The following is a 15159-nucleotide window of genomic DNA, read 5'->3' as shown; positions in this document are numbered from 1 at the left end:
AGGGAGTACAGAAACACAGATAGACAAATTAGAGAAGCAAAGGCCATGGAGGGAAAAATGGGGCAGTGAAGAATCCATAAAGATTGAAAGAATAAGGACTCAGAGACAGAAGGGAGAAAGAGAACTATAGAGCAGGCAAGAGTCAAAGAAGAGAGGGGAGGGCATAGTGCTGAATTTGAATCAAGTCAGGAATGAGATTAGCAGAGTGAAAATGAGCTGCATTTGACCGAGTGTACACATTATATCAAATGGCGTAATATTCCAGATGGAAAGAATGGAGATGACAATCCTCTGGTTTCTTGGGGAAGACAGCTATGACCTTGACCATCTGTCTGCAACTGAGATGAAGGTCATTTGGAAAAAGAGGGCCCTTTAAAACATTAACTATTACCCATGGGCTCTCCATTTCCATTAAATACTGGGTAGATAAAGGCAGAGGTCTTATCCATCTCTGACTCCTGGGCATCCCTCGATTGTCATGTTTTAGGACATGAATGACATGGGCAGAGTTATAGCCTTTTGTACTCAGGGTCTGTACTGGAAAAATCACAAGTCTTTTAGCTTTAATTATATAGGCAATTTGATTTTAAATTCCCAAATATAGCTGAGAATCAGGGAAAATAAAACGTCAATGCATCTTTCTTTCTTTTTTTGTTTTAGAGTGAACAACCTTTTTGCAAAATGAATAATTACTCTTGGCTTAATTTGTATTATACATTTCACTTGGCTGTAGCAGGTTTTGTTGAAGCGGGAAATAACTGCATTATTAATCATCATGTGTTTTGATGGGCTTAAGTGTGTGTGTGTGTGTGTGTGTGTGTGTGTGTGTGTGTATTATTCTCACAGAATTTTCATGAAAAGGAGAGGACAAAGCTTATGCTATGTTCTGCATTCTTTAGGTTAGAAAGATGAGTCTCAGACAGCTGAAATGGCTTGAGTATAGGCCCCTGGCAACATTTGGTAAAGCAGAACTCCCAGGATCCTGTGCTTTGAACAACCATATCACTCCATCTCATACCTTTAAACTGCAGTAGAGATATGTCAGACAGCCACATAAGATCATCAGGGTTGGTCTTTTTGATGACATACAAGGTTATGCTAAATCCTTTCACCTTACATGGTACAATGGTAGGAAGTTCTGGCTCCACAGTCAAATCAGGGTTTGATTCCTGACCCTGTTCCTTCCCTGCTGTGGGAACTGGGATTATGTCATCAAATCCCTAGAGGACTCAGTTTCTTCATCTATAACAGAGAATGGCATATGTACCTGCTCAGTGCTGTGCGTCAACGGACTAAATGTAAAAAGACAGGTTGAACACATCAATGCTAACAAGCTCCACAAGTGTTTGACTCTCTCTTTTGTCCAAGTTGAAATCAGAGAGTCCAGAATAAGAACCATAATCAAGAAGGAGCACAAAAGTGCACACCCTGGTGTGCAATAATCAGAGCCAGAGCAGACAATCTTTATGGAGTCCATACTAGCTAATAAGCATCCTTCATAGTGCTTGCTGATAAGGGCAGGGGTGATTAACTTAATGAAGAAGCTGCCATGAACTTCACTTGGATTGGACATTTGGGAATGACTGTCTTAGTAAAAGAGATGAGGAAGTTTCCAGAGGGCTCCTCTCCAGGCCTGGAGAACCAGAGCAGAATTCCTAAGTGTCTATTGAGTCTTCTAGCTCTGCCACAATGGGCCCACCTGATACAATAGGATAAAGGAGTCCAGCATTGCCTGTTTGCACTGAGACCTCCTCCTTTCCCCCTCTTCCTTCTGTGTGACAATACTTAGCTTCTAGAGGAGAAGGCAGGACAGCACAGGGCAGCATCAGAAGCCCCAACGTCAGGCTGGCTGGATTTCAGTGCTACCTCCAGGACTCGTATCTTCCTGACGTCAGGTGAATCAGCTACTGAGCTTGAGATTCCCAGTCTATTAAATGTGACTTGAGACTAGCCATAGAACCTACCATATGAGTTAATGCAAATGAAGACGTTCCAGCACCACCCAGAAGTTTCTTCCCAGGTTCCCTCTTACCATGTTTCCCCTTTGTCTTTCTTGGTGTGCTCCCTGACCCTGGGGTAGAGAGTGATCGTGAGCAGAGCTCCAAGCAACTTGGTTTCATAGTTCTTTCCATACACTCCATTTTCATCTCACATCACATCCTGTTGTGGTAACATTTTCTTCCTGGTCATCTTACTTGAATACTAAAAGCTTGGAGGCTGGAAATCTCATGGATTCCTCCCTGAACTTCCCATCTCTCTCTCTCTCCTTGGTACAGAACTAGGCAGAAAATGGCAGCTGTATAGATGAACAGAGATGAGATGGGAGAGAGGCGACACTTTCACACCTTGGAGTCCAGTCGCAAAGCTCAGCCAAGACGTGCACGCTCCCCAGACCAGCAAGGAACACAGTCTAGAGATGGGGACTGCCCCACCTAGACCACAGCACCCCTGAGTACAGCAGGAGATATGACAACACTTCCGCTTACTCAGGGCCTCCAATGTCTCTGGCTGTGTAGCAATCACCTGCCATAGGTTGTCTGAGTTCCCTAGGACAAATAAATCGAGTGGCCATTTTCTGATGAGCAAACTGAGGTCCTAAAATGCAGTGGCTCCAAATTACTGGAGGCAGCACAGTGGTGGTAAGAGGTCAAGAACTCAGCTTCATCAGAATTTGCTGGCCTCGCTGATGCCCTTTCCCTTCACCAGGCTGTGAGTCCTTTGGCTTCTCACCTCTTCTAATTCACCTGAGGGTCTTGGAAACAGATCCTTCCTGGTGGTTGAAGATTCTTTTGCTCTGCATCCTTTCCAGGTGGTTGATGAAATTCTTCACTCCCCTCTCTTCTCTGTCAGCCATGGCTTTGAGGGAGACTGCATTTTTCTCCTACACATTAATGGGTAGATAATCAATGCATGTGGTATGCTCAGATGTGAAGGAAGATAGAGACAAAAGCAATGATGCTGGGGGGGGGAATGGGGGGGTAGTTCATTCTGATGGAGACCCTGGAGTAAGAACCCTTGTGTAACCTAGCTAGTGGCCTCTCCCCAGCCCAGACCACCCTATGTGAGCTGAATCAAAGCCAATTATTCCCCATGTACCCTTGATTAAAGACTCTAATCTCCATCAGTCCAGATCACCAGCCTGTGCCACTGGAACTTTTTAGCCCCTGGTTATTTTGTTCTCGGTGCTCTCAGAGGCATGCTGATGAATGATAATGAAGAGCTCGCAGCTACAACACAGGCATACAACCTTGTCTTGAGTGTTTTGGGAAGAACAAAGCCAAATTACTGTTCTAGCTGCACAAAGGAGAGGGGACATAACACATATAACACACATGGGGTTGCTCAGCTTTCATTAAGACCCCTAAGTGTATGATTAGAGAAACAGAGCCCCGAGCCAGTGAGGAAGCTCTTTTAGCAGAGAGTGGACCTGAGCATGTTACAGAGAATCAGGACTGGACCTTGAATGAAGTTTGCAAGGGTATTGTGTGTGGGGTGGGGGGTTGGTTTTTCTGATTATTGCCTACTTATTTTACAGATGAGAAAACTGAGACAGGAGAAAGTAAAGTGACTTGCAAAACAATCGGTGTCACAGAATGTAATTTTTGATGACATTGACTATGTTCAAAGCTCCAATAATAATGTAACTAGTCTATTAAATAAATATTTCCTCAATTGAGTTTCCTTTACCTCCTACTTCCTCTCTCCTTTGACTTCATCTCTGTAATGGCCTGCCTTTCTCAAAGAGTGACATCACGGCAGACCTTCTGAGAAAAGCATCATGGAATCTCACATGGATCTCACTTAGCCCTCTTCTGATCAGGAAAGTTAGAAAACAAAGGGTACAGTGGGAAGAAGGGGATTGCTAAGAATGGTTTGGCCTAGGCACTACTCGGAGATATTTTTTCTATGATTAAGTGGTAAGAATGCAATAAAGAGGGGCTGGGAAGTTGGCTCAGTGGTAGAGCGCTTGCCTTGCATGCCTGAGGCCCTGGGTTCGATTCCCCAGCACCACATAAGCAAAAAGAAAAAAGCCAGAAGTGGCGCTGTGGCTCAAGTGGTAGAGCGCTAGCCTTGAGCTGAAGAGCTGAGGGACAGCGCCCAGGCCCAGAGTTCAGGCCCCACGACTGGACCAAAAAAAAAAAAAAAAAAAAAAGAATGCAATAAAGAGAGTCTAACCACACAAGTATCTATCCATTTTTATCATGTCTTCTACCATCCTACTGGCTCAAACAATTCCTATGCCACACCCAAATCTAGAAGACAGAGAAGAAAGATCTCAAAGTTGGCTCTGGCAAAACTATAAATGCTTGATGCTATCACAAAGAGATGAAGACTGGAAGCCAATGGTTACATCTATCATGAGTGTTAAGTTTTGCTTCATCATCCCCTTGCTTTCCAGTTCCTATGCCCTTTTCCAGATCTCTTAATGCTTTGTTTCTTAGAGAGCCGTGAAGAGCCCTGGGGGTAGATACAGAAATTTGGATCTGGAACAAAGTTAAAAGAGAGGGCATTAAGCCAAGTGTTGGTGACTCACGCCTGTAATCCTAGCTATTCAAGAGGCTGAGACCTGAGGATTGAGGTTCAAAGGCAGTCCAGGCAGAAAAGTCCCTGTGAGACTCTTTATGTCCAATTAACCACTCAAAAGCCAGCAGTGGCACTGTGGCTCAACTGGTACAGCACTAGCTTTGAGTACAAAGAGGCTCAGAGATAGCACCCAGGCCCCAAGTTCAAGCCCCTCCACTACCCCACCCCCAATCAGAGATAACACATAGGGGAAGGTTTATACTTCAATGATAGCCATGTGCAATGTCTACTCTTCAAGCCTCAGCTTCATATTGGTTGAGGAGGAGCCAGTAACATCTTTCTCCAACTGTTGCCATGGATATCAGAGATTATATGCCTACGGTCAGCATGTAGTAGATGTTCAGTTAGCATGAGTTACAATGCCATCCTTTGGTTTAGACCTGCTGATAGAAAAATCAATGCAACAACCTGACAATTACCTACGTGTTACGAATTCAAGATAATCCTACCGAATAAAACATGTGCTTGAAGAGAGGAAATGATGAAGCACAAGACTTAACCTTCAATTTTAGCAGAGGTCTAGGAACAGCAGGATGATCATTTAAATGCACATGGATCAGAGGTTCCTACTTCTCTAACTCTCAGTGTCTAATGCATGATAATTGTCAGTTTCAAGGCAGATCTCCTTGTGATCGTTGTTTATCGATGTGATATTTTTGGTAGTGTAAAATAATATCAGCTTTGGAGACCAGGTTCTTTGGCCTTGGGTAAGTGAGCGGTTGAGTCTGAGCTTCAGTTTCCTTATGTTACCATTCGGGCATGAACACCCTAGCACTTTTCATGCTTGTGGCATACAGTGATACAAATCGGGTATCCTCCACCACACTTAGCTAGAAGCTGGTTCTCAGTAATTGTATGCTCAGTCCTCTCTCCCCACCATGCCCCTATGCTAGCCCCTGGAAACAGAGATGTGAAGAGGCTCAAGGTGACCCATTCAGCATCAGATCAGGGAAAGATGCCATGCTAATTGCTCAGAGGGCCCAGGGAGATGTCTTTCGGAGCCACGGGAACAGAAAGAGTAAATAGGAAAGTGAACAGCAGGTAGCATCCCTGGCCTGTGATGATAAGTGATGACTGAGTTGGAAGCAAGTGAAAATGGAATCTTAAGGGGTAGGAAAGGGAGGGAGGAATCAGACAGCCAGGCAGATTGGGGAAGAAGTCTTTGCGCATGTCCAGAACTCTGGTGGACAGGCTGTGAACACGTCTGAGCTGTGAGGACAGAGAAGGCAGCAGGCTCTTGTCTGTGAATCAACTGCATCTAGACTTCCTTCATCAGGAAGTGGTATAAACAAAGACGGCGGATATTAGTGGGTCTAGGAAGATGGACAACAGTTTTAGGGATTATCATGTTAGTGTTCACAATCTACAGATAAAGAAGCTGCAATCCCTATAGCTTTCTAAAGCCATCTTTCATCCTAAGCATACTGTCCTTCTGCTAAACTAAGATGCTAAACTGCCATCTCTCACTCTTCAGCAAGAAGAAATTACAAAGTCTATTCCATATCCAACAACAACCAACTCATGCCAAAGTCTGTGCTGAGGACTTTATGAATACCTGTCTCGAACCTGCCAGCATGTAGATACACAGTATCAGCCTATTCACAGACAAGGAAAGAGGCCCAGAGTGAGGTGAAGCAACCAGATCAAGATCCTACAGGCTTTAACTGGTGGATGAAGGATGTGACTGCAAGCAAGATGATTCAGAAACTGGAGAGTTCCAGCAGCCCACCAACTTTACTTTATTAGCAGGAGTATGTTGCCCACTTTAGGAGTGGCTTACCGACTACCATTCCAGTCACACCTATGTGGTTCATGATCAAAAAGTTCAATTGTTTTTATCCAAAGGTTTATGGAGTGAAGATGCAGTCACATAAAATGAGAACTCCATAAATAGGACTTCAGAGACAGAAAGAGCAAAGCTTTGAAGATCAACACAGCTTCTCTATAGCTGATGAAACTAGGGTTCTAGTAACTAGAAATTCACTGAATTGAATTCCCTTATGGGAACCATTTTAATGAAGAGATTATTAAGCCATTTTTAGGGTTGCATTATGAGCCTCCTGTAATTGTGTGTTTTTAATGTATTGAAGATATTCCAAATTCATTTTAATTTTCTTAAGAAAAAATAATACCTGCTTGGAAGTGTAATATCCTCATTATGAGATACTTGGAAATGTCACAGCAGTACAAAGAACTAAACTCTGCTTTTTTAAAAGGCCTTATGGTTCAGGTAAGGAATGCTGAGTGGGAGAACAAACAGTGATTGTGGCATTATGGGCCCTGAGTTCAAATCCTGGCTCGCCCACAGTCTTGTCCCTTAATTTGTCCAAATCCATTCACTCTTTGAGCTTTAGTTTCTCCTTGTGCAAAATCAAGCCAGGAAAGGCTGAACTAAAGTATCTTTAAGGACCTTTCCTACTCTGGTGTTAAATAGAGTTCCAGTTTAGACATTTCACCAACTCTTATGTTCCTTGCAAAATAGTTTTGTAGGTAGATGTTCCTTCTTGCCTTCAACAGAGCCAGCGAAATCCTAAAAGAATTCATCCTGAATTTGTAACAACTATATGTGTATGTTCACTAATTTGTCCACATCCACCCATCCATCCAACAAATGAGTAACCTACTGTTTGTCAGGTGCTATACAGTCAGATATTATATTGTCAGATACTATTTACTGAGATACAGAATGATCAAGAAAAGATTCTTATAGCCAGGCACTGGTAGCTTATGCCTGTAATCCTAGCTACTCAGGAGGCTGAGATCTGAGGATTGTGGTTCAAAGACAGCCCAAACAGGAAAGTCCGTGTAAACCACTCAGAAAACCAGAAGTGGTACAGTGGCTCAAGTAGTAGAGCACTAGCCTTGAGCTGAAATGCTGAGAGACAGCATTCAGGCAAGAGTTCAAGCCCCATGACTGACAAAAAAAAAAAAAAAAAAGATTCTTACAATCGAGGGTTTCCCAGTTTAGTGTGGGAAACAGGAATATATATATATATATATATATATATATATAATTCTATTAACCTAGATATTACTATTGTGAAGTATGTCCTTATACTTACGTAGCATTTATTTAGCAAATTACTACACACCGGCCAGTGATGGGATGTGATTATACACAAGATAGGAGAAATGCCTTCTGTTTAAGGAACTTCCATCATATTGGATGCATAGACACCTATGCAAATGCATAGGTGCTCATAATCAGCTTGAGTAACGTGTGTCCACGAGGAGCAGTTTTTTTGATAGCTTGGCGGTCATAGGGGTGCAGATGCAGAGTTGAAGAAAGGCTTCAGCCCAAGAAAGGGTTAAGCATCCTCAGCTCTGGCTGTTAGAGGTTTTGCACCTTACAAGAAGGAAATGCTTGGTTGTAAATAGCAAAGAGTTTGCTGAGTCAGCAGAATAACAAACAGGCGTCAATAAAGCCAATAGCCATGGCATTGATGGAGATCTTGCTAGAGAAATCCAGCCCACTGTTATAAGAATGATCACAGTTGAGGCTAAAGTAAACAGTGCCCAGAGAGCTGAGGTCAGTGACTTGGGAAGGTAATACAAATCGCTAAATCCTGGTGCTCATGATGAATGAACATCTATTCCAAGCTCGTGTTTTGTAGCTGCAGAAACTAATGCCCCATGAAGAGGAAAGTACTTGTGTCTCTGAGGTTAATATGTAAGTATAGACCAGAATCCAGAGACCATCTTAGAATCAAGAGGAAGAAACTAATGTATTCATCATTAGCACATGTCTACTTGATCTGTGAGCTTTATTCTTCACTATTTATTCTTCCATCAACTCTGTGAGGTAGAGACATTCTTATCAGTCTGTTCTGTAGATGAGGAAACTGAGACCAAAGAAGTGAAGCAGCATGCCCAATGCTACAAAACTGGAGAGACAGAATGTGAAGCTAGAACTCCATTCTGCCTGCCTGCCTGCCTCCAGAACTGTGGGTGTTACCTTCTGCCTGTTTCCTGTTCTCCATGTGGCCTTATGGGGGTCGCTGTGGAAGACGCTTCTCTTCTCATTTGCAAAATACATATTTGTTGTATATTGAGTGACGGTAATTAACGATCCATTCTGACTCAAGGAAAGCTTGTTTAGTAAGCACACAGGAGGAAAGAGAAAATGTAGCAGCATTCTTTGGCGGAGATTTCTCACAGTCACCGGGATTTCCAAATAGTGAGAGTGGGGATGAACTGTACCCTTTTCCTGTGGAGTCACTGACAGGAGAGCTTGGAGTCTAGGTGCTGTGTACTTTGTGTAAGAAAGACTATCTTCCTTGCCCACCACAGCCTGACTTCCTATCCCTTTTGCCAAGAGTAACCATTTTACCTCTTGCCCTTTATGAATCATGAGGTCTGTGGCTTTTGGCAGATCATAAATCAGTCCTGAGAGTCTCGAGGACAAATCCTGGGACTTTTAATCTTTAATATTAGATGTGTTTTAAAGTGGTGAATATTTCATGAAGAAGCTGTTGGCATTTTAACATGTCATTAGTGTCTCTTACACCTCCCCCCTTAGTAAATTTCTCCTGTCCGAACTTAAGGCTCTCCACTCATTCCCCTCATTTCTCTCACCTTTGGAAACAGTCAGTATATTAGGTCATACATACAGCACACCCCCTGAGCAGATGATGATCATGGCCATGATGTCGGAGGCCAGGGTTATAGAAAGCAATCCTGCTTTCCAAGCAGCTCCTGATGATTTACGAAGTACCCAGGGAAGAGGAAAGATAGCTCTCTCGCTCTTTCTCTTCCGTCCCTCTTGTCTTTCAATCATCCTGTGAGTATTTCAAATACCATCTCTGACTAGTTTCACTGCATACTCAGTCTTACCACCATATTAGTCTGACTAATATTTCTGAAGCTCAGGCTCTTTGCCAAATACTTGCTAGGTATTGTTGGTACAAAGGTAAGCAAAAGCGAAAGACCTAGAAAAAGATGGAGTATATTCAAAGTTGGCAGTGTTTCATAGGTGATGGAATTATAACCTGTATAGTTCATCAGTGAAAGAGAGGAAGGTGATTCAATGAATTGCAAATATTTTGAAATTGGGAATTATGGGCAATGATTGTGAATTCATGTTCCTTTGCATCTCACTCCCTGTTTGGTTTGGGATGGACTAGACGAGAAAATCCTGACTCATGAAATACGTAGTTATAAATAATGTGAGCCTGTTAACATCTTGACTCACAAGCTCTAGGAAACCAAAATGACAGGAGGCATTTTATTCTTTTGTCCTGCATTAAAAGTAAGTTTACAAGGAACCCTGAATTAATGAGATGATGCTTTTTCATGTCCTGACTTCTGCCACTTGGTGTATGAGTATCTACCCTGCATCTTACTTACTGGCTTGGGTTTGGGTTATTTGTCTGTACTGGGAATTGAACTTACAGCTTCAAGCTTGTCAGGTAGGTGCCCTGTCCTTTGATGCATGCTCTTTAGTCCTTTTGCCTTTTCTTTGTTTTGCAGACCGAGTCTTCTGCCAACTTTTCCAGGGCAGGCCCTGAACTTTGTTCTTGCTTAGTTTTGATATATGGTCTCATTAACTTGGTTTTGCCTAGCTTCTAGCCACAGTCCTCATATCTCTCCTCAAGTAGATAGGATTATAGGCTTATACCATCATGTCCAGCTTTCTCTCAGTGTCTCTTTTATTTTTTAAAGAAATTTTTTAAGGGCTGGGAAGGTGGCTCAGTGGTAGAGCGCTTGCCTTGCAAGCCTGAGGCCCTGGGTTCGATTCCTCAGCACCATATAAGCAAAAAGAAAAAAGCCGGAAGTGGCGCTGTGGCTCAAGTGGTAGAGCGCTAGCCTTGAGCTGAAGAGCTGAGGGACAGTGCCCAGGCCCAGAGTTCAGGCCCCACAACCGGACCCAAAAAAAAAAAAAAAAAAGAAATTTTTTAAATGGAACTCTTTAAGGAAATTTAAAGATTAAAATTGAAATGTCCCTAAGTCTTTCACATTAAATTAAACATATACATGTTGGGGTGGAAGGTGTGTGTGTGTGTGTGTGTGTGTGTGTGTGTGTGTGTGTGTGTGTGTGTGTGTGTGTGTGTGTATGCTTGTGCGCACACGCGCGCACGCCTATGTATGCATGTAATATGCAGAATATGGGAAAGAAGAGAATCAGAATGTAATAGCTTGAAAAACTTAACAGAGCCAGGCAATTGTTCATTCCATTCACATTGTAGAGTACTAACGCTGCTCTAGGCAGTAGACGAAGCTCAGGCAGCTCCTAGCAGCATTTCCCAAGATGTGTTCCACAGACAGAACACTAATCCTGTGAATTGTTCCACCAGCAAGTCTCTCAAAGTAAGTGTGAGGAAAGTTGTGTGCACTTTCCTCACAAAGAATCCCAGCCTGCAGGCTCTAAGGAATGGCACTGTGCTGTACTCTCCAATTGTTTGCTATTTTTTGTAAAGCCTCTGTGAACATTCTACAAATATGTCTTCATTAAAAAAAATACTATCTACTTGACTGTAAAAATAGAAACTCCCCCACCTTAAGAAGTACACAGAGAGTCAAAGTGATTAACAGCTCGAAGGCAGCTACTGGAGAGTCTTCTAGGATTTTGAACATTGAAGATGTTCTAGAATAGAAGACTGTAGTGGGCCAGTAGAAATGAACTTGGCCACTGAGAGTGTATACTTGAGCAGTTTGGGATGCTAGCTGTTTGAAATACTAGGAAACACTGATGCAACCATGTAAAAAAATATCAGGGAACTAAAAAAAAAAGAAAGATGGATGAATGGGTGGTTAGGAGAACAGTGTTTGAGGAGCATGAGAAAGGGGAGGAAGAAAGAAGATAAGAGAGAAGAGGAGAGATAAGGACAAAAGAAGAAAACAAAATTACAAGTTTTAAATAAGACACCAAAGCCAAGTTAAAACCAAGAGATGATAGGCTAAAACAAAGTTCCCAAAGGAAGATATCAAAAGTTCCTTGGAGGAAGTGGAATTTGAGTTCATGGATGAGCAAGACTTGATTATTCAAGTGAAGAAATTGTATGATCTGATTGCATTTGTACAGTAGACTTTAAGGTAATGATTTGAAAATAGGCCCACCAGGTTACTTCTTTCCCTTAGCAAGCTGTGAACTCCTTCAAGGAATGGGTTATACCTTTATTATCTATGTCTCTTGTACCTGAGCTGAGAACCAAAAGGTGTATAGCCAGGACTCTGAAAGAACAAGGCATGAGTGAACCAATAAATGCGTAGAGAGATAAACTCTTTATTAACCCACAGTGCTGGATGGACCCAATCACCCTGTCTCATGAGCTTTTTCTAAAACTAAGCAACTGATCTATTTCCCAGGAAAGCAAAGGGAACAGGGCACAGCCTATTTGGGGAAGTGGTGGTGTTTCACAAGATCCCTTTCTCTTACTCACAGGAGAATGCAGCTGTCATGACGGCTTCGCCCCTGACCCTGTTCACAGACACCTGTGTGTGCGCAATGACTGGGGCCAGAGTGAAGGGTAAGTAGGGCAGCACAGCAGGCGGGCACAGTGGATGCCTCATCCCCTCCTCCTACGTGGCATTACCAGATGCCCTAAACCACCCCACAAGCTGGGAAAAACACAAGGCCCTCCCACTGAAGCACATTGTAATGTTAAAGGTACATGATGGATGAATCTTCTAGAAACAAGGGCTGACATTTAAGTCCCCCATCCAAACTGCAAGTAAACAATGAATATTCCCCCTCACTGGACTGAGAAGGAATCAGGTTTTCCTATCTATCTATCTATCTATCTATCTATCTATCTATCTATCTATCTAAACATGGACAGGGCCAAGTGAACTTAATAAATGCCCTGAGTCCTTCTGTTTGGAGTCCTGGGTTTGAATTCAGGGCCTTGGGGCTTTGCCTGAACTCAAGGCTAATGCTTTACCTCTTGAGCCACAGCACACTTCTGGCTTTTTCTGAGTAGTTTATTAGAGATAAGTGTCACCAACTTGCCTGCCCAGGATGGTTTTAAACCACAATTCTCAGATCTCAGCCTCCTGATTAACTAGGATTAAAGGCATGAGCCACCAGCAGCTGGCTAAGATACACACTTACAATCTAAAATGTCATATCAGGTAATTACTTCTGTGGAATTGATTGTTAAGTTACTCTTGAGCAACGGCCATATACGGCTCCTACTCGATACTGACTAATGTCATCTCTTCCCTTTTCTTTTCCTCCCATTGTCTCACAGACCTTGGCCTTATACTACCCTGGAAAGGGGTTATGATTTGGTGACAGGAGAGCAGGCCCCTGAAAAGATCCTCAGGTGAGTTAACAGTCTTATTGGGGTACAGTGCTGGGTATTGGGGAGACAACTGATAGGAAAGTGTCTCATGTGTCTTTAAAACATTGATCCTGTGATTACAGGCTGCATTGAATACAAGAGTGCTCTCATTGGTACTAATGAGCCATTGTGGCCCAGGTTACCATGGTAATCCAATTCCCATTTGCTTGGGATATAGACTTACAGGCTCAGGGACAGTGGTTTAAAATATTCTGTAGCCATAAAGCCTCTTCCTACCACCTCCACGAAATCTTGGGTAAATCTTCAATATTTAAGCAGATAAAGATGGATGGTAAATTAAGTGGTAGACTGGGGAATTGAGGATTGGTCTGAAGTGACTTAGAGTCGATGATCTTAACCTCTGTCTCAGACTGTTCCTGCTGACTTGGCAGTCACTTTTAGAACACCTGCTGGGTATCTGAACTATATGGAAGGCAGATCTGAAATAGTCCCTTATCTTTTACTAAACTAAAGAATAAATACCATAGTTCAAAGCCAGCCCGAGCAGGAAAGTCTGTTAACCAATAGAGAACCAAAAGTGGCGCTGTGGCTCAAAGTGGTAGAGCACTAGCCTTGAGAGAAAGCACTTAGAGACAGTGCCCAGACCCTGAGTTCAAGCCCCATGACTGACAAAAATAAATAAATAAAAATGAATAAATAAATACTAGCCATACAATACTAGGCATGTGTTCAATGATAAAGAGATTTAAGAAATAACTATCCAAGTCTGAGTAAATCTGTGTACCATGGGATTTTATGTCTTTGGGGATGTAGGAGACTCAGGTGGGTGGAGACGTTAAGTATCCTAGAAGGGATGAGAAGAGGGGCCCCCTTTTTTCTGTTTGCTCTCTGCTTCCCAGGGAGTTCCCCAATGGAAACTCTTACATTGCAGGTCTACTTTCAGCTTGGGCCAAGGCCTCTGGCTTCCTGTGAGCAAAAGCTTTGTGGTTCCACCGGTGGAGCTGTCCATCAACCCCCTGGCTAGCTGCAAGACCGACGTGCTCGTCACAGAAGACCCCGCTGATGTCAGGTAGGGAAGTCATCTTCAAGTCCCTGGAGCTCTGGAAGTCCCTCTGTTTTTTCGGGATCTCAGAGTCCTACGAGAGAGTAAATCTCTGTGCTGTGGGCAGAGAAAGCTGCCTGGTGGATGTAGGGAACATTGTCAAAGCCGCCATGCTCCTAAACTTCTAGACTACCTTATGGTACTCAGTCTCTTGGTTCCTTACATGTCAGTCTCATTGATCCATTTTGAGGGTTATCAAATATAAGACACTAGTGTATTATGTCACTCATTGTAGTCATGTTTAAAAAAAAATCATTACTGAACAGAATGTTGGAGCGTCGTGAAGGCAGAGTTTCAAGGACATAATATCTTCCATTGTGACTGTGACACTGAAACTATGCTTTGAGCTAATCCATGACATCTGAGTGCCCAGGCAAAAACTATTTGTTTTTTTTTTCTTTACACAGAAGTGGAGAATGCGTCTCTCCTTACATGTCTTGGTACCTTGCAAACTAACTTTGTTATAGAGTCACATGTCTTGGTACCTTGCAAACTAACTTTGTTATAGAGTCACTCTGCTGCTTTCTAATTAATTACTTACATATCATTGTGTCCCATTATGTGGTACACTTCTCAAGGTCACGGAAAAATATCTTCTTTAGCTGTTTAATCTCCAGCTCCTAGTATATATTGGACATCTACTAAATGTTTATTGATCTAATTAAATCAGAGGGCTTAGATTTGATCTTACTACCATTATGGAGCCTTCTAGTAGAGGGTGTTTTTCTCCTCCCAGTTTGATTAATGGAAGCTTTCTAGAAACTTTGATGTTACCCAAATGGTTTCTAGTTTGACTTCTAACACTGGCCTGCACACATCTTATTGGTTTGTGAACTAAAATTAAAGCATGCTTCCCCTGACTTAGCAGTCAATGCTATTCTAGTACCTCACAGCTGTGTTTGAGTCATTCTGAGTCAACTTGCAATTATTATTCTCATTTGTGTCTTGCTAGAAAGCCCCAACAACCATCTCTCCTGCTTTGCGATTATTTATTCTCACCTTGTCACCTTTCTCTTGGAGCCTAACATGCTTTGTCAGGCTATTAATATTTCCCAAAAGCTTTGCTTAAAGAAGAATACATTAACAAAGGAAAAACATTTAGTAAATGAAACAGCAATTACAAAGAACTAAGGAACAAGTTGATTCATGGAAGATTATGATTGTTTTCTCTTTTTTAAATAGAATTGAAGTAGATGATACTTGAGTAACACCTGTGTGAAAATTTATATA

At 42.4% G+C, this 15159-nt stretch overlaps 1 protein-coding gene across 3 annotated transcripts in view; it reads left to right on the top strand.

Annotated features, from left to right (window-relative positions):
• Astn2 (astrotactin 2) overlaps positions 1-15159 on the top strand; it is an 886217-nt gene that overhangs the window by 405047 nt on the left and 466011 nt on the right. For 2 of the 3 annotated variants that reach the window (XM_070012528.1, XM_070012512.1), the window contains 3 exons: positions 11966-12050; positions 12774-12848; positions 13759-13896. In XM_070012528.1, the coding sequence (XP_069868629.1) occupies positions 11966-12050; positions 12774-12848; positions 13759-13896 (298 nt within the window). The remainder of the gene's footprint in view (positions 1-11965; positions 12051-12773; positions 12849-13758; positions 13897-15159) is intronic. The other variant, XM_070012521.1, reaches the window with a different exon arrangement.

This window comes from Dipodomys merriami, unplaced genomic scaffold (genome assembly GCF_024711535.1).
Source record: "Dipodomys merriami isolate MVZ:Mamm:240054 unplaced genomic scaffold, mDipMer1.0.p SCAF_11, whole genome shotgun sequence".
NCBI lineage: Eukaryota > Metazoa > Chordata > Mammalia > Rodentia > Heteromyidae > Dipodomys > Dipodomys merriami.
Note: the sequence above shows the minus strand (reverse complement) of the source record. Positions and strands in the feature narration are given on the sequence as shown.